Source organism: Podarcis pityusensis, assembly GCF_964106645.2.
Source record: "Podarcis pityusensis genome assembly, chromosome: 6".
NCBI classification, from domain to species: Eukaryota; Metazoa; Chordata; class Lepidosauria; order Squamata; family Lacertidae; genus Podarcis; species Podarcis pityusensis.
Window position 1 is genome coordinate 68,465,092 of NC_138030.1, and position 20,536 is coordinate 68,485,627.

The following is a 20,536-nucleotide window of genomic DNA, read 5'->3' on the forward strand; positions in this document are numbered from 1 at the left end:
GTCCAGAACTCTGTACTTCCTTTCAGAAGCGTTGGATTACTGGGCAGCTATTTACACCTCCAGCAGTAATCTGTGGATGTGATGCCCCTGTGCTTAAGGCATGTTGGTGCCCATTAGGCCCAGAAGAAGATTTTCTGTTGAATGAACCTCAGTCTAATGTTGTGGGTTAGCTGGTTGGATACCAAGTAAGGCTTTCCTCCATGGTGTAGATGTTAGACATGCTTCTACTTCTTTGTCCTGTTTTTGCCTCAGACTTACAGAGTTTCTATCCAGGTTCAGTGTATTACATGCTAATGTTCCTAGGCCTAGCCACTTGCTGAGCCTCCTTGAAAAGGAAAAGCTACATGCTTCTTGCAGGAGATCCAGGGTTTCTGCTGCACTCAGAGCATCTGTGCAATCCCCAGTGTTGTGTAGGGCTCTAAACTGTGCAGAGATGACACACCAGAAAGGGCTTTGCACTGGGCCTCCACTCTTCTAATGGGCTGGTTTAAATGCAAGGAGATTGAACACCAGAATGGGGCTAATAATAGTGATGCCAATATTATCTACACATTTGTCATGTAAATTTCCTCTTATTTCTGGTGTCATTCAAAATGTCCAGATGAGCTTTATTTACTTATTTCAATCTCCCCGCTTTTCTGTAACTACCTGCTTTTAAATATCTCTCTTTTTTCTTTTGAAGTTTTGTTTTAAAAATCTGCTTTCTTCTCTCTGTACAAAACCCAAATCCTTCTCTGTGGTCTTCTTCTTTTTAAGGTTGACATTCTCTTTGTAATGAGACTGAAGTTTTCTGTATCTACATGAAGTGGTTTGCAGCAGTCCTTATTGAGCTGCAACAAGTGTCTGAATTACTGGAATATCTGAAACCCTAGTGTCACGTTTGCTACAACCCTGTCAGCGCTGCTTCTGAAATTGTCATTGTGCGCCCTGTATACTTGCATCAAAGCACTGAATTGCACTGCTCTGTTCCCCTGTGCTTGAGTTAATGCACTTACATCCATCATGTGTTTCAGGTTCAAGGCCAAGGAGAGGAGAGACCATCCTTGTCTAGCAATACACATCTTCTGCGCTCCTTTTCTGCGAATAGAGCTCTGATACACTGCACTGTCAATTACTTTTTTTTTGAGCATGATTAGTGAGCATGAAGGGACTGACTGCACAGTTTCTAGTCTGTAGCCCTCGGTTTTTGTTTTGTTTTTTGGCTAACCCACACTTGACCTTTGGTGGGTGAACATTTTTTTCCTTTAGACTCAACTCCCTCTTCCGCCCATGCAGCATTTCATTTTTCCTGTCACTTCCATCTAAGGGATCCATGAGTGATGAGTAGATCTGGGTCTCTCCTTGTTTGTTTCCCTACAGGGCCATCTTAAGCCATGGTATGCAAAGCATTTGTGTTAAGAAGGATGCATGTGAACCAGCATCCCAAGAACCAAAGTTGCTTAAGGAACCTAAATTGCGAGGAAAGGTTCCTTGGTTGCATACTTTGAAGCACTGCCGCCGCCACCCCCCCCCCCCAAAAAAAAGAGCATGGAGATCTCGGGGAGCCATAGCATTCATTTAGTTTATTTACTTGTGATTTATGTCCTGCCATGTAGCTTAGAATGCACAGTGATTGTATATAAAAGCAAGAGAATAATGATTTTTCTCCTTATAAATCCTTGGAGCTCAGTACAGATTATGAATAGTCTCTTGTGATGGGGAAATTAGAGGGGGAAAGTTAAGGAAATGGAATGAAAATTCCAAGATTGGAAGAAAAGTGAACCAGGCAGAGTGCCAAAGCTTGCTCCTTGTAGTAAATTCATGCCCTCCGTGTTACATTTAGTGTACAACATATAAACAGTATAAACAAACATCAGTATAAAAACCTCAACTATAATAACAGTGTCAGTGAATACAGGGTATAGGGTCCAGAGTTAATGGTCGGGAAAAGCAAAAACAGTATGTATTCAAGGGGCATGTGAAGTATATAGCACAGGGAAGGCCTTTCAGAAGAGAAGGTGCAATGACAGAAAATGCCTGTTTATGGGCCACTGCCATAGTTTTCTGTATACCTATATGTTTTTAATAGTAACCTAGGGAAGTAGCCTCAAAACAAAGTAAGGGATATATATATAGGTGTGCCTGTCGCACTTACAATAGTGTTGCCTGTGGAAAGCATCTAAGTGTGAAGCGGGCACATGCATTCCCAGAAAGCCAATATACCTGCCGTAAGAAGCCACTTGGAGAAATTGCCTTTTGCCATCACACTTTGCAACAAGAGTGGGGAAACAGGAGATGAGGTTGGGTTCCCACCTGCCATCATCTTTGATTGTCTCCTAATGGGGACTGATGGAGGCTGTCAGACCCAGATTTACCATTTAGCAGAGGCAGCGGCAGTATAAATGTGGAAACATACCAGTCACTACAGAGTGTGATCAATCCCAAGACATGTTCGGCAGACCAGCTTCAGGGCAATCTTCCAGATTTACCAGGCTGCAGTTCTCTACCATATTACTTGGTAGTAGGCCCAGTAGGATTTAGATCTGAGTTGAAATGCATTGGATCACACTCTTGGTCTTTTGGATCTAGTAGCACCAATGCACAACTGCAGTCACCCTTCTTCTTGCTTTTCCTTTACCACTTCTGGCCTTTTCGGTTCTCTGTTACCATCACTTAACAAGACAGAACACGGCATCTGTCTCAGAGAGTTCACCCACCTGATAAAAACTGTGGTGACTTTTCAAGTACTTCCATTGTCACAGTGCACAATTCCTGTCATCACTTAAAAATTCAAAACTGCAATTTGGATGATCGAGTAACACCATGCCCTACTAGAGACTTGTTCAGGCAAATGTTGACTATGGTAGCTGGCCATTCCAGTGTTCACACATATTGCCATTATTTTTTGGATGTGGCATTCCTTCCTAAAATGATTGAAACAAATATCAACAAAACTTGTTCTGCAATCTCATTGCAACTCCATCTATTCACTGGAACCTGGAATGGTGCTGTAATTGGATTCTTTGGTAAATGATTAGAGCTATGTATCATACAGGATACGAAACCCTCGCATCATTTGTCGTCTTCTTGCTTCTTTATGGACTGCATTTAGATATGTATTACTGTTGCGAGGCTTCTTCTCAATTGATTAAGTGTCTTGGGTTCTAATAGCTCTCTATTTGTTTTGTTTTTTTTTCAAAAATCCCGTCTACTGCCAATGGTTCCTGCTCCCCCCAAAAAACCTTTTCAACAAGAAAGCTGCTGTAGATGAATTGCTGCTAAAATGAGAATTCTAAATCAAGCTAAAAATGCATTGCTTTTTCCTTGAATAAGAGTGTTATTGATTAAATTACAGAGGAATTGAGAGAACCCCACTTGACATTTCTCTCAATTATACTGCACAATATATGTTGATACTTCAAATAACCCAAGTCAGTCCTTTTAGGATTAATAAGCACATCAGAAGCACCACTTCCTACATCTGTGCATGATATTTTATTTTAAGCCTTGCTTGGACCCAGGAATTCAGTGGAAAATATTCAAGTGTTCCATTCATTAGCTGCACTGATTGAACTTGCAGTTTTTGTTTACTTTAGCAAACCCATCTGTCCCTGAAAATGCGCAGTTGTACAACTGTGCACTCACAGCCGACATCTCACTAATAATTATGTTATCCTTGTCTTTATGCCACTGTTTTACTACTATTCATCCTAAGCAGGTGCAATCTTCCTCTTATTGGTGGATTATGATGTGACACAATGCAACATGATTGTTTCATGTACCAGTCATGTCTTTGGCAGGAAAATGTTTCGTGGATAATGCCATTGTTAAAAAGTATATTTATTATAAAATATTGCATACATTAGCTTGCAATTGAGACATGCTACATAAAGAATGGCATGGCCAGGATTTTCTCCAAGGTGTATGCTTTTCCTCCTTAGAAAAATTAATAACGCACTTTTTATAGCTAGCCGTTATTGGACAAAAGTTAGCTTATACATTCTCATCCCAATGCTGAGTCCTTCATTTACTCTGATAAATGTGCAAGCTTTCCAATTCATTTCAATGGAGAAAGCTGCTACATGCATGTAATCCTATGTGCACAAAAATCAGCTCCGTTTGTTGCACTTCCTTGACCAGGACAGATTGCTGTACTGGGATATGTATCTACAAGTATTTAATATACCCCTGCCTTGGAATTCAGTAAGTTGCATTAGCTAACCAACCCCCCACTCCATGTTTTTCTTTTATTGGGATGACGGGGCAAAGGTTTGATAGAGATTATGAAGATTTGGTAAGATTCGCTTTGTAAACTAGGCTTCTGATTTGAGATTATTGTATGCTGAAGAATTTCTGAGTGGGCTAAGTTTCTGGTGCTCACTTTTCTTCTTTTAATTGCTTACTGTGCTTTGCTTCTTCCTTCTAGAGTTTTGTGCTTATTTCTCTTAAGCAGATGTTTCACGTCAAGATTGAAAAGTCATTGCATTTCTCAAGATTTATATCCAGCAGTACAAAAGCACCCCGCCCCCCCCCAAAAGATAACACAAATAAGCCACCTCTCCTTATAAGAAAGAAGGGCAGGGCGCAATCGAATGGCGAGAATAGGAAATATAATATCCATATAACAATTTTTTACTATATTATGAAGCCTCAGGAGACGTTCCGTTGTTAAGACAACCTGGTTTTTCAGCACATCTCTGTTCTAAAACCTGAAACCTCCGTTTTACACAGGTTCAAGTTGTTTTGTATGACTTCTGAACAAAGTATCTATTTTTAAAGTTTATCAACTGATTAAATTTCAGACAGATTTTTAAAAAATAAATAAGTAAGATACGCTCCCTCACTTTATTTAATTATTTAGCTAGCCATGGTGAATTGTGGTGGCTGTTCTCCCTCCCCTCTCCACTCCCCACTCCCCTTCAAAGAGATTCTTTCTTTTTCTCCTTGCTTTCCCATTGCTTTTGGTGCTTTAGCGAATGTCAAACATTTCAAGAATATTTGCAGGGGTCCCCCTTTTGCTGGTTTGATGAAAATTCATTTGGTATTTCTAAAGCTATGAGATCTCAGAAGTTTCCATTTCAATCAGTGGAAAGGGGAACGAGTTATAGTGCATGCCATATAATGCTTGCTAAACCTCATTGTCTAAAAGTGACATACACAGCAAACTAGAAGCCATGCTGTTTCAGGATAGAGAGGTGGTTGGGGGTGGGATGGGGAGAGAGATGGGGCAACGGATGGACGGACAAGAAAGCTTCCCATCCAATACTGTCTCCCTTCAACCAGGATGCAACAGAGACTTAGATCTTAAGTATCCCCATTCCATTTGTGGAAGGAACCGTAGTCCATCAGGTGTTCCCAGCACATCAGAGGTGGAACAGTACTTTTTTGCCCATGTGCCTGCAGCCCCCTGCGCCACACCTCATTCTGCAGTGCATCAGATTTTCAACAGGCAAAGGTGGTGCAGGTTAAAGGGGAAATCAGTTCGGGATAATCCTGTGAATGGAACTCAACCCTTGGGACTCTCCCATTAGCAGAAGCTTAGTTGGCAGCTATAAAAATGCTTATTTTCTGCTCTTCCAATCAGCTTTCCTGTTCTGTCAGGGAGATGGGAGAAAGCCTTCCCTTGAAAGGAAGGGGAAAGCAACTTATTCTCTCCTGTGGTGTGAGCTGGCTGCATAACTCTGAGCACAGAAGGATATATTTCCACTCTCTGCCAGGTTGAGTTTTCTCATCCTACATGAAGAGGGGAACCTCTTCTCTGAAGGTGTGGAACCAGCTATTTGACTCAGGAAAGAGAGGAGGAAAAAAGCACCTTCTCGTTTAGCTAGGGAAATCACATACCATAACCTCCCTGAAGGTTGCTTCCTTTAATTTGGCAACAGTCATTTCAAAAAGAGACAGCCTGCAGATTCTGGAAAAGTGATCTTGCCTCCCGCATGGTGAGGTGGAAGAGGATCAGCCTGCTCGTGGAAGTTTATGTGAGCAGGGGAGAAATCAGTAGAGCCGTAGAAATAAGTAATAGAAGGTGTCATAGCTCAGTGGTGGAGCAGATCTGAGTGAAAGAGTGAATCTGTGTCTGTGAGGGAAGGTGATTTTGAACCTCACTTCCAACTTCAGTGTTCCTTACCTGCAAAACGAAAATGTCTTGCAGGATGTCTTCTAAACGCTTGTCTGCTCTGCATGCACTCTGTTCTTCTTTGTGCTTGAGACACAGTTCGATGTTGACCTGCTGAGGTCTGATATAATGTGTGAATGGGCTTGCATGTGGCAAGGGACCTGCTGCTGCTGCACTTCTTACAACCAAGCGTGAAAGCACAGGAAAGGAGTCCTAAACTGAGCCTCTGTACAGATGTCCATTGTGCAAAATTTCACACATACACACAAAAATCATCTAATTTAGTTGCTTTCTTTGCCTTCCTTTTTAAAAGGAACCTCTAAAAACAAGAAATGGTTGGTTTAGCAGAAGAGTAAAAGCTGACAAATAACTTGGTCTGCAAAAGCATGGAAAACGTAAGAGTTTCGCTTTAATTTCTGCACCATGTAAGCAAAATGAGAGGTATGGTACAGCCTACAATATCGGACTGTATTGAATTCACACCCCTGTTCAAAGGCTTTGGGTCCAATGGGATGTGTCCACTAGAGGAGGAGGAGTGTAGTGATTTTTGACAATTTCTCTCTCTAGCAGCAGCCCTGAAAATATGTTTGGGATGATCCCCTAGAACAGGGGGCTGCAGGGGCAAAATCAATAAAACACACCCCTCCTTGGTTAGCAAATACCATAAGACAAGGAGGACTGATTTGATTCCACCCAGTTGGGATTGCTTATAGGTTCTGCAGCAAGGCTGAAAGGTGAAGGGTGTGTACAGAGAGATAAGACTAGGGGCAGTCTTGTATAGATAGCTCAATTGGTAGAGCATGAGACCTTTAATTGGTTCAAGCCCCACATTGGACAAAACTATTTCAACTCTACGATTCCATGTTTCTGTGATAATGTTCAGACTTTGCTGGTTTTACATTTGGTTCAATATGAGCAGAACTCGAAACCTTTCAAGAGCAAATATTTTATGAGCACTACCTCCCACATCTGTGTTGCCACCAACTTGCAGAGGAAGAGAGAGACTTAAGCCTTAATGTTAAGGTGAACTGTGTGTGCAATTTGTAAGCAATCTATGAGATTGTACATCTTTACTACTTACATGGTGAGAAAGTTAACGCATCAACCTTAACTTGTGATTTCTATGATTTTTAGAGCACGGGTGACTTGTTGAAGCCTTCACTCTTCTTAAACCAAAGGGTTTTTCTTATTTAAAAAATGTATATATAGTGACATACATAATACATCTATATGTGCATATCATATTAATAGAAAGGTGTTTTTTTTTTAAAAAAAAAAGATAAAGTTGACAGGATTTTGCTTGGGGCTTTGCAAAGGGAAGGATAGGTATATCATGCATTAGTCAAGTCTTTCATTATTTATTCAGGTTGACTAAGTGAAACTACATACGAGCATTTTCAGTACTGCCTCTTTAACCTACTAAAATGATTGATCCATGTTCACTTATGTAACTTTAGAATCTTTCTCCTGCTAGGTTTTCCTGTTGTCTGTTTCTCTCTATCCAATGTAGTGCACTTCTTATTCTCCCTGTGTTTAACATCTTGTGAACTAATTTAATCTCCGCCTAATAGTCAATTTGTGTTAATCTTCTTCTTTTTTCCCTTGCACTTTTTTTTTTCATTTTTCTTCCGATGCTTGAAATAGAAGTGGAGCAAAAAGGTAAATAACGTATATAGTCCCAAACCCCCACCCCCCAGCTCCTTGTTATGTGCCTTATGGATGTTAACCTCCTCCACCCCTTCCCTTCCCCACAACACTCTGGTAACTATGGTGGTCAGCAGGATCTCATAAGCGCCCCTCATAAAGAAGTCGACTTTGCAGTAAACTGGCTGGGCTGCTGAACTGACTCGGCTACTTAAAGCAGGTGGCGGGATTTAGTGTCTGGTGTGCCTGCTCCGGGACAGACGCTCCCTTTTGCTTTCTTCCTCCCTTTCTTTCTCTTTCCCTGTTTTTCTCTCACCCTTGACTAAATCTTGTTAATGAACCCTCATCTTGCTTGGCTTCCAGAACCCACTCCATAGCATGCCATAATTACAGGGGTCCCTGGTCTGTTTCATCCATCGCTTTGGTTGTCCTTTATTTTTTTTGTTGCTCCTAATGAAGATCTGTGTATATATTTTACACACACACACACGGGTTACACACACACAAACAAACTCCAAAACTAAAAGCTGTCTATATAGATACATTTGAACTTCAGTTACCGAACGCCTCCGTTTTGGAACGTTTCGGCTCCCGAACATTCGACATGGATTCCAGTCTTCAAAAAGCCTAGCTGTCAGCCAATCAGAGGCCTTGGAATTCAAATGTTTCGGAAGTTGAATGTCCTTCCAGAACGGATTGCGTTCAACTTCCAAGGTTCCACCGTATCTATAGATATAATATCAAGGCCTGTTGTTTTCAACCTCACAGTTTATTAAAGTTTCTACAAGTTTTATGAGTTTAAATCCATTGAAGTGTTGTACACCAGTTGAAAGGTCTGGAGAATAAATCCTGTCTTCATCATAAATGCAAGCGTAGTTATCTTTCAGATGCATAGATGTGCCATAGATGCGACCTTGGGTGATATTAGCGAAAACACTTCACATACTGGTTACTATGGTAACTTTAAGAAGCATGGATGACAAAGGGTAATACATGCATTAATTACATATGAGCTACAAAGTATTGTTGCCAGTTAATTGGATCTTTTCTTCTTTATTGTCACTTGTGATTTTTTTTACCTTGACTTTAATTGGTAGCATGCACATTTTATTTTATTGTTTTTAAAAAATAAATCTTGTCTTGCTTCTTCTCTGCGACTGCTAGTTTTTGTTTGCCCTGGGACATTGAAAGCCGTTGTGGATTCCCCAAATTTATATGAAGCGGAACAAAAGGCAGGTGCCTGGTGCAAGGACCCTCTTCAAGCTGCGGATAAAATATACTTCATGCCGTGGACTCCATACCGTACTGATACTTTGATAGAATATGCTTCTTTAGAGGACTTCCAAAATGGACGCCAGCAGACGACATACAAACTTCCAAACCGAGTGGATGGTACTGGATTTGTGGTATACGATGGTGCTGTCTTTTTTAACAAGGAAAGAACTAGGAACATTGTAAAGTTCGATTTGAGGACTAGAATTAAGAGTGGAGAGGCAATTATAAATTATGCCAACTACCACGACACTTCCCCTTACAGGTGGGGAGGGAAGACTGACATTGATTTGGCAGTTGACGAAAATGGCTTGTGGGTCATTTACGCCACGGAACAAAACAATGGGATGATAGTTATTAGCCAACTGAATCCTTATACCTTGCGTTTCGAGGCAACGTGGGAAACTACGTATGACAAACGGGCAGCATCTAACGCCTTTATGATATGCGGGGTTCTCTACGTTGTGCGGTCCGTATACCAAGACAATGAAAGTGAAACTGGCAAGAACTCAATTGATTACATTTACAACACTCGGTTATTCAGAGGAGAATATGTAGATATCCCTTTCCCCAACATGTACCATTACATTGCTGCTGTGGATTACAATCCAAGAGACAATCAACTGTATGTGTGGAACAACAACTTCATCCTACGATATTCTCTAGAGTTTGGTCCCCCTGACCCCGCTCAAGGTAAGCATTCTTTATTATCTCTATTTCTTTAAATATTAGGTTATTTTAACAGAGTGCTTGCTAATGAAACTAGCCATCAGTGTATTTTGGCAATTTAAGTACCTGTTTTGTAATGAAACAAAACACAAAAATGGATTTAAAATTGTACCTGTGCCATCTTGTACCATAGCAACACACCCAATGGTAAGTTTCAGCTCCACATTACTAGGTTCAAGACAATCTATCCATTTGGAATAAGAAGCATGTTAGCATTGGTGTTTTTATCTGATTTTAGTCCTGAGTACAATATTTTTAAAAACTTAAAAACTATTTTCTGCCTGTGGCTGGGAAAGATGTGGTTTGAAGAACCTGATGCAGTTAGGTGCAGTAGTTCTCAGCGTGGATGCTGCAAAGGTTTGCATTTTACAAGTCTGCAGTTTGAGCCTGAAAAGAGGATTAGCCTCTATCTTTGTAACATGCTGTAACATCCCATAATTTCCCATTGGTGGAGCAAATGCAAGTCAGTGTATTCAATTTGAGAATAGCTATGGCTACCTAAAATACTGCGTTGTTATGTAAGCTGCCAACGAGTAGTCATTTGGGAACTTGTATCACTGAGGAAATGTCTCCAGTATGCATAACCGCGGGTGCACATACAAATATTAAATGCAGAGGATGTAGCTTTTGAAGACTGTTTTGGCAGTGGAATTAGGAAAAGATCCACACACACACACACACACACACACACACATACACACTTGTAAGCTCACTAAAAACAATTTGCATTCCCAGAATGTTATTTTTGTTGTAGTCTCCAACAAAGCTGCTTTTAGATACCTATTTTCTCGCATGTTATTACTGGATATCTCTCTTCAGCTGTTACAAACTTTTACAGTGCTACCTCAGGTTACATACGCTTCAGGTTACAGACTCCGCTAACCCAGAAATAGTGCTTCAGATTCAAAATTTGCTTCAGGATGAGAACAGAAATTGTGCTCCAGCGGCGTGGCAGCAGCAGGAGGCCCTGTTAGCTAAAGTGGTGCTTCAGGTTAAGAACAGTTTCAGGTTAAGTACGGACCTCCGGAAGGAATTAAGTACTTAACCCGAGGTACCACTGTATTACTTTCATTGCGGGAGACTGAAGGCTGATTGCACCGTAGGAATACAGAAATATTCTATGTAGAAGTATTTTATAGGAATGCAGAAGTACTGTATGTGATAATACTATATGGTCTCTATGTGGTTGTAATGTAGAAGCACTATGTAAATGTGCTATGTTGCCACATAACAAACGTCACAGGACCATATAATCATACAGTAGGAATGCAGACATGCTGTAAAAATGCCAGAAGCTGATTCTTACTAACATTAATATGATTTAAATGCTTGTTTGAAGCATTTAATTCATATTAATGTTAGTAAGAATATACCTAATGAATTCCATTGGTGTGTAGTCCTGTGACTGTTGGAAGGATGTTCTATGGGCCATGGGATATCTCAGTTATCATCCCTCAGTTAGAGAGACAGAACTCCCAATGCTGTAGACAGAAATCTGATGTCAGATTTCCTGCTCCCAACTAAAGGTTCTAGCACCCTGGCCCAAACATCAGATATGATAAAAAAGAGCTGGACCAGAGACATGCCAAGAAAGAACTAAGAAACAGCTGGTACCTGAAGGATCCCATTCTGGTCCCTTGATGCACTCCCAAACTAGGAAGAAATTTAGACACACTTTCTAACGGTGTCTAAATCTCTCTCATTTCTGTCCCATTGTTTCAGTGGGAAGAGGAAAGCATTAACATTTTTTTAAAAAAAATGAAATAAAATAAATAAAACACAGGAAATGGACAGAGGAATGCAATACCATTCCTACACTCCCTGATGACTCAAATCATGCAGTGTTTGGGATATGGTGGTTGAACCTTTGGTTTTTTGCTCCCTCCCCACATTAGGAATGCATCATTAGAAATTCTTGTTAAAAAAAACAACTTTAAGACTATGAGAACATTCATGCATATATTTTTTTAACGGAGGGGGAAATGGCTCAATTTTTGTCATATTTTAATAGTTAGTTTGTTGATGTGTACAGTGGTACCTCGGGTTACATATGCTTCAGGTTACGGACTCCACTAACCCAGAAATAGTGCTTCAGGTTAAGAACTTTGCTTCAGAATGAGAACAGAAATCGTGCTCCGGCGGCACAGCAGCAGCAGGAGGCCCCATTAGCTAAAGTGGTGCTGCAAGTTAAGAACAGATTCAGGTTAAGAACAGACCTCTGGAACGAATTAAGTACTTAACCTGAGGTACCACTGTATATCCAGTGCCTTTGTAAAGCTAAAGGATTTTAATACTTTAATATGTGATTTTGAGATTACGGTGAGAATTTTTCTAATTCATTTTAGATGAATTAATTGGATTTAAAAGGTATGGATTGTGAGGATGTGAGCTTTAGAGTTCATCTCAAATTTTGCCCTCCATCTTCCATGAGCAAAACTGAACTGTCAGTCATTAAGGAAAAGAAAATCAACTAAAACACTTCTGCGATCATCATTTATGCGGTCAGAGTTTATATAGGCTGCTTAGAGCGATGGGATATTTGAAAATGAGGGCATGAAGGTAGTATTTCTGGGCCTTTCTGCTTTGGGGAAAGGAAGTTGCCCTAACATGAAGTGCTTAATGATGTCATGGGGTCAGTGCCTCTGCAGCAGAAGTCATGGCCTCTTCTGTTGGAATGCCTAATTTGGGGCCATTACGGAAAACTCAGCAATTTTTGCCACTTCACTTGTGATGGGAGCAGTAATGATATGTTGACCTACTCAATGAGCCCTCTGTCTTTCATCTCTCTGCCTTGTCAGCGCCTGACTGCATCATAGCTTTCTACCCCAAAAATGGTTCAAACACTGTAGACTGTCTCGCCTTTTGAGTGAAACAAGTCCTTTGTCACATCCATCTGACTTGCCCTCCTGAGCTTAGATGTTATTTTCACTCCCAAGGCCGAACGTCATTCTTGACCCCAAACATGTGCGTTTTCCTGAGATAGAACAAGAGGTATTCCTTGTGTTCGCCATATTTCAGGGGCTGTGGCATTGCCAGAACTTCCCCTCACCTTAGCCCTCTTATGGGTTCTAAAAGATGAGATGAACCTTCATAGATACCAGAGTTTTCCTGCTGCACAGGTTCCACTTTCCACGAGTTGAAAGGCAGCAGGAATGACAACAGCAGATGAGGCTCTTAAATGTCATGTCCTTGATTTTTCCATTTCTGCAGTGCTGAAACTGTACTATGATATGATTTTGCAATCCCCTCCCAGCATGCAATATCCATCAGTCTTCATGCATACCTTCATGGAATATAAAATGCTGTTTCCAAACCAGTCCTTTTAGGGGCTAAAGTATTTCTGTTAGGTACAGCACAATGGCATGCTTCTGCATTGCATCATTTTGAGGATCTTATTGTCTTTGATTTTACAGCAGCTGACTGTGGGATTGGTTTCTTCTCTCTTGCATTTTGCTTCAGCTTGCTTTGTGATGACAAGGAGACAATGTGGCCACAGTCTAGCAAGGTCCTCTGTGTGTATTTACTGCGCCCACACACCAGACGCGGTTTTATTTGCTGGGTTTTCAGCACACCTTTTCAACACGTGCCAATGTGTTAGATACATGAGATGATCCAGTTGCAAACTTCATTAGCATTCTTTCCCAGCTTCCCCCTTCCCCTTAAATCAACCTATATCTATATAGCTGGTGAATAAACTATCACCAGGATAGTTTGCAGTGAACTCTGGACCCACACTGAGTAAGGTTTGCTCCCTCCCCCTGAATTTACCTAGTTTTGACGAATCAAGTTTTGGGGCAGATGGAGAGGTGATGATTTTACAGGAACGAAAGTTCAATCTCCCTTGCAGCTGAAGAACTAGTTAAATAGTTCTTTGGATCTCATCCTGTACATTTCTCAAATATGACTGAAAGTTTTCCTTCTGAATTTACTGATAGCTGCTGACCTACTTGCCAACATTTTCAGATTTGAGAAAAGTATACTTGTAGTGTATTCCTATCCAAAGCTTCTCAGAGATAAGTTCCACTCAGTTCAATTAGAGCTTCTTCCCTTGAAACGTTTATCAGAGTTTGCTTCCAAGGTCATTATCCTATCATCACCTAATTTTTTGTCTGTTTTGTTCTACTGATTTGCAACTGATATCCTGCTAAATTTATTGCCACTGAATTATCATTTATTTATTTCATAAAATTTATGTACCACTTGATTGTAGAAAAAACAACAACCAGTAAAGCAGTTTACAAAAAGATAAAACAATAAAATAATCACTAAAAAATGATAACCATAATTTAAAACATGCATGAAGTTAAAACCACAATAGAATAGACTAAAACAAATCAAAACTCACACAGACTTCTTAAACATCTGGGTAGAATTGCCTATTGATATCAGGCAGCTGCTTTCACTGAATTCTTCTTGGTTCCTGCCTGATATCAATAAATGATCAAGTTCTTATCGATATGGTATGGGTATTAAGTAGCACCTGTAAAAGTGCCAGTGGGCACATATGGGGGAAGGCAAATTCAAAAGTTACGAAAGGATTTCCAGCCATTGTGTGCCATAATTATCCATTTAGGTGTGATCTGGCACTTCCAGGGGGTACAGAGCTAGAAAGTGCAGCCAGAATGGTGGTGGGAAGCTGAATGGGTTGGCTGATCAGCTGCAATCTTCTTGAGACATATCCGTAAGGCATGCTCTAGCTGTGCTTATTGTTTTCATGTGAGAAACAATGCTGTCCCTCCTTAAACAGGAATGCTGTTGCGTGAAAATGCTCCTTGCCAACACTCTTCATACCAGAATGCAGATGGGAACTTTATAATCCAAACAAGAGTTATTCTGTCTCTCTTCCAATCTACAGCGCAGGCTGGACACAGCTATGGCATTTGGTGTGCTAGACACCATTGCAAAACTACAGCTCCTGGCCACTTGCGGGGGAAATGATGCTTCCTGGGAGCATCTCTACAGCGAGTGTGGGCCCATTTTCAAGTTATTGAATTGTTAGATGTGTTAAAATAAAGAAGTCCTGGATTCTCATCGCTTTCCAAGAGCATGTCCCGCCTGCAAGCCTTTCTCCTTTTCTACAATTCCAAGTCTGCTTGGATGATTGTGGTGCCACCTTTAGGGAAAGAAGTGTGGACTTCGCGACTCCACTCAGCTTTTGAATGGTGAATAAAAAGAGTGCTGAACTGGTGCCGTCTCTTATTCCAAGCAAATATGCAGAGCTTTTAGGAAACGATTTTACAAAAAGGGCACCCCCCAAATTACTTTTTTAAAAAAAGATGCCGATCGCTTTCCAGACAAAGCAGATGTGTCTCAGTATTGATTTTAATAGCCACATGGGTGGCACTGGAACAGCTGCATCTAGAGTAGTGGATGAAATTATATGCTCTTGTGATTCTAACCTCATAACTGGACCTCAGAAAGGAGCCATCGTGATCCCTTTTAGTGATGTTAAGCTGTAGGGCACAAGTGTAGCTTAAAATGAGATAGAAGCTGTCAAAAGTAAGAGGATCTGTGAGAGTATTAATTGCACTATTGTTGGTACAGATTTCTGTCGTCAGGAATGTCTTAATTAAGCACATGGTGTCACCGAATGTCTAAGATCTTAGTAATAAGGAAAAGCTTCCTAGATTCTTCTCACAACACCCCAAGATCTGAATCAGTAGTGGCTTCTTGACACTTTTTTTTTTGCAAGTGCTTGTGACACTTTTGTCAAACGTTAATTGAGAAAGCATCAAAAGCCTGGCTGCGTTATAATCAGAATAAAATTACCGAGGTTTCACACGATGTCAGGAGAGAACTTGCAGAGAAGATAGACAGGTCTGGAAAGGTTTTTCCAGAAGCTAGGCTGAAAAAACAGCTCAGCAGAATCGTGCACAGGCAGCACTCACTCAGACTAGGGGCAAGAAAAAACCCTGTGAGGCTCAAGATGTTTTTGGTTTGAGATAGAAAATAACCAGAAAACTATGATTTGCACTCAGCTAGAAAGAGGGAACAGCTATGAACAATCATGGTAAAATACCCAGGTTTGTATTAATTATTACTATCTAGAGCAGAGGTTCTTAGACTGCATTCCACAAGCTCTGCTCAAGATGCTCCACAGAAAGATTGTGGAACAGAGAAGAGTACTTGGCTCTGCATTTGATTTAGGGTTTTTTCTCCTGATGATGGAAGTCAAAGTTGTTTTGACCAGGGATGCTGGATTTAATGAACAATCTAACGAGGATCTGGTTCCAGGCCCTTGATTTTCATAGTATCACACTGTTTTTGATTATCATGCCAAATAAAAATATGCGCCTCCTTCGATTTCATCCAGAAGTTAAAAATGCAAGTTTTCTGAATTAGCATCACCCTACTGCTTTACATACATTGGGCTAAGGTAGCTTGGCCTAGGTCCTATTGAAAGTGTGATAAGTTAGTCTTAAGTTATTTTCAGTGGGGTTGAAGTACATCTACAATCCCAACTCCACTTACCCAGGAGTAAGCACCATTGCGTTCACTAGGACTTAATTCTGAGTGGACATGGCCAGGACAGCAGTGTTGGTGTGGCTCCATCCCATAGTTCCAACTGGTCACATTTTGTCAGCTGTGCCTGCGTGGTTTTCATTGGATGAATTTGGTTGATTGTGTGTTGTTTTCTATTGGTTATAGTTTGACACCTGTTTGGAAGGGGAATTGATGCTGGTTTCCATGCAGTATTTGATGTAAATAGAAATTTGTAGCTATTAAGGAATGAAAAACAAAATTGTATTCATATTTATGCAAGCCTGACCCCCCACTGGTTGCACCGCTGCATGTAAGCGGACAAATAACAGACTCCACATCCATCCACTTTGCTCACAAAAACAGGAATATCCATTATATTAGAAAGGAAAGACAACGGTTATTAAAATGCTAGTTATGTATGTACTTTGATTTATAGGAAAACAGCAGCAGTGGCGGAAAAAAGGTTATTAAGTAGTCTGCCAAGACCCCAAGCAATTTTTAAGTGACCCAGGAAAAAAAAGTTTGAGAACCATTCTAGAATATACATAAAATATACGAAACTAATGAGTTCCACATACAACACATGCAATCATAAATTCTTACGGACATTTTAGGCTCTTATGTTGGCATCCATTGTCCTAAAAATAAAAAATAAATAAATCCACACTGAAAGATTTGTGCTTCAGTTTTCTGTGAAATATGTTTCCCTCAAAAAGTATATGGAGATGATGGGATGATTAGAGCTTTTGCCCACTGTAGGAGTGCAGGAAGATTTATGTTAGGCTTTTATTTTGTCAGAACCCTTGTCCCTACTCTGAAAGAACTGGAAACTCCATCTCTTTTAAAAGAAAGAAACATTCTTTTCAAGTTCTTTGAAAAGACAGCCTTATGCCTCTCTCCTTGTTTGCATTTTGTGGTTAAATTCAATTTACATTCAAGAATATATGTTTTTGATAAGTTCTAGCCTAAAGACAGAAGAGGTTTAAATCGCTTTTAAAAAAAAGAAAAGGAAGAAAGAATAAGCCTTTAGGAAATAAGTGTCAAAGGGAAAATTTTAAACCTGAAAAGTGTCAGATCCAGTTGTTTCCAGAAGGCCTGACATGGAAAGGAGTGAATACCTGTCACAGTTTGTAAATTCCTCCAGGCAGGGACCTGTCTCTTCTTTGTTTGTAAAAGTGGCAGGCACACCTGTGGAGATGATGGAATAAAAAACTCTAAGTAATGAATTGTGTTGCTCCACTAGCCAATGTTGCTTTGAATTTCGCTGTAGCCAGCGGCACTCTAATACCCCAATGAACAGGCGGGCTTGCCAACTCTACCTTTTTTTGGAAGGAGATTACCCTGCCACTTTTGAATTTTGAATGTACCCTTTGATGGTTGGCCTTTTTTGTTTTGTTTTGTTTTGTTTTCCTTTTCATTTTGTTTTTTTCTCTCTAGTTTTCCTGGAAACCGTTATTTACAATTACGACAAGCTTTTCAAGAGCGGAGATGGATCAAATCAGAGACCTGTCCCTGCAAATTATGATAAGCAGAGCTTAATTTCACATGGGGAAACCCAGGTTTCTGCCTCCAAATACTGCAAACTTAAATTTATATATATATTATTCAAGGGAGAGAGCCCTCAAAGTGCCTGCTTTTCCAGCTGTTTCATATGTTTACACACATAAAGTGGACCTGTATAGCCACCATGTTGAGAGCAGCATGCACACTCCCAAATAATGGCCTAAATTCCCATGTCTACCTAGAACTTGAAGAACTGTAGGGATTGTGCTTTAAGTACTTGGTGGTCCTGGTATCATGTTCTGGCTGACTTTAGACAGTCTGGCAAAAATGCAACTTTAGGAGGCAGTTTAACAAGGATATAGCCTTCACATTCATCCTTACTGTTCATCCCCAGTGTTTGGAGAAGCACACTCTGTACATACCTGCACAATTCTTCCCCTAGATCACTGTTTCCCAAACTTGCATCTCCGTTGATAGACTACAGCTCCCATCACCCCTAGCTAACAGGACCAGTGGTGAGAGATGATGGGAACTGTAGTCCAAAAGCAGCTGGAGACCAAAGTTTGGGGAACCCTGCCCTAGATTATAGCATCTGACAGAAGTGGCTTCACGAACTAAGGGAGCAGTCTCAGCTGCCTCAAGAGTGGAGTTTAACTGGATTCTAGCAACTCTCAGGCAGCAGCGAATATCCTCTTCTTGAGCAAGCTGTTCAAGTGAGTAGATGCCCAGGCTATCTTGGATAAAACTGATTGTCTGGATCTATTTCCATGCCCAGTTTTGGCACAAAAGCTGCCCTGGTCACACTGATGGGTAGCATGCACTTATAGATGCTGGTAATCCATCCTTCTGGATCTCTCAATAGCCTTGTGTACTCAATACCTTGTGACCATGGTAATCTTCTAGACTGCCTGGACTACAGTGTTTTGGTGGCTCCTTCTCTGGAAGGGCCAGTTCCAGAGGTTGGTACAGAGAGGAACCATTCTTCACAGCTTTGGCATTAATACTACAGAATGCTGCTGGGTTCTATTTTCTCCCTTTTTAAAAACACGTTCTTGAAATTGTTGAATGAAGTCATTTGGAGCTGAGTGCAATCAGAAGCTGTTTATGTCTATCTCTATCTTACTTTTACACCAGGAATTGCTGCTACGTTAGGGCTTGAGATCAGTAGTGGACTAGGGAAGAGCTCAATTCTGATAAGGTGTACTTTTCAGGAAAGTGGTGTTCAACTTGTTCTGAACCAAACTGTGCTCTTCCAAAAGGGGCAGGTTTATAGTTCATGGTATGTATGCTCATACATACAACCCTGTCAGCTGAGACCCAGGCAGTATCAACAAAGGCTGGTACACCCATTGTGAAATCCCTTCTTGGACAAAGATAGCTTAGCCACCACAGTCAGAAAGGTCCTGCTTCTCTCTAAGCGTGACTATTTCAACAATTGTATTTGGGGCTGCAAGAAAACATAGACTAAAATACAAAGTCAAGGATGCTCATTTGTACCTGTCATTGGAAACACATTGTGCCATTATTTAGAGAGTTCCACTGCTACCAGATCATTTCCAACTCCCAACAGAAAGCGTAAGCACTTACAAAACCTCTGCAGCTTGGGACTGGGATAACTGATAGAATGATTCTTTTATGTCAACCAGCTTATGTAGTAAGATAATATTCAATAGCTGACTTCCAGATATTTTGCCCATCCAAAATAAAGTGGCTGGTGAGAATGAGGGGAACCTTCTCTGGGAGTCTCTGTGTTTGTGTATTTATGGAGCCTTGGTTCAGTGGAAGAGCACATGCTTTTATATGCAAAAGGTCTTGGGTCTCAGGACTGGAAAAGACTGCTGTCTGAAACCCAACAGGCTGCTAAAGAATGCAGGCATAACTACATTGAACAATGATCGGAATCTATAAGGCAGCTTCCTATGTTACACTTGCAGCCTAGTCTGATATCCTTTGGTATTTTCAGCATTTGAGGGATTTAAAAACAATGACTTTTATTCTGCTGTTTTATTGATGGTTGGCGTTTTCTAGCATTTATTTCCCTGTTGTTATTATTTTGCTGGTTTTATTCCATAAACCACCATGTAGATTATATACTAAAGGGTGGTACATACATTTAGAAAAAAAATATGATGCAACAGGTTAATACACCCGACTCCCCTGGAACAGCAAAACACGGTCACTCCTGCCATGTTAAAATGAGTAATATGACTGAGTGAGCTCATACACAAGGCCACTTGCCACACACAGAGGCTCCCCCCCCCATTCAGTCCATTTAAAGTGCAGTCGATGATTCTACGCCTTATTAATTATTGTATATAGAAAGTCTAGTTGTGATAATTATTAGTCCTGAGTGGAACAGTGTAATCTTCGGCATATACTAGGTTACTCTTGGGAATCTTACGTGCAATGGGAATGTTTTGTATGTGAAAAAAACCCTATGTATTTTAATTTGAATGTTGTCAGCTTGATAGAACTACCAATTACAGAACCCAAACCAGAAGTTTCTTGTTTAAATCCAGTTTTCTTGACATCAATGATTAATCTGTCTGTGTACTTGCCATTGGCTTAAATTAGTTCTTTCTTCACACCTGCTCTATCAAAATAGGGAAAGGGGAATGTTTAAAGGCTGAGATGTTGAAACACTAAAACAACACATGCATGCGAGGCTTTTTTTCTGTTTGGGTCTAATCAGGCATGCTGGAAATCTCTCAAGCAAAAATGACTGCCGGGTGGGAAGATGTTACAGTAATTATCTTGCTGTAAGTTGCAGAGTGGATGACATGAAGTTAGGGTGGTTTTTTGTGTGTAAAC

General features: G+C 40.5%; 1 protein-coding gene across 22 annotated transcripts in view; it reads left to right on the top strand.

Annotated features, from left to right (window-relative positions):
• ADGRL2 (adhesion G protein-coupled receptor L2) overlaps positions 1-20,536 on the top strand; it is a 242,637-nt gene that overhangs the window by 178,440 nt on the left and 43,661 nt on the right. For 12 of the 22 annotated variants that reach the window (XM_081008513.1, XM_081008505.1, XM_081008506.1 and 9 more), the window contains 2 exons: positions 7,739-7,753; positions 8,903-9,703. In XM_081008513.1, coding sequence (XP_080864639.1) covers positions 7,739-7,753; positions 8,903-9,703 — 816 coding nt within the window. The remainder of the gene's footprint in view (positions 1-7,738; positions 7,754-8,902; positions 9,704-20,536) is intronic. The other 10 variants (XM_081008512.1, XM_081008507.1, XM_081008511.1 and 7 more) reach the window with 1 other exon arrangement.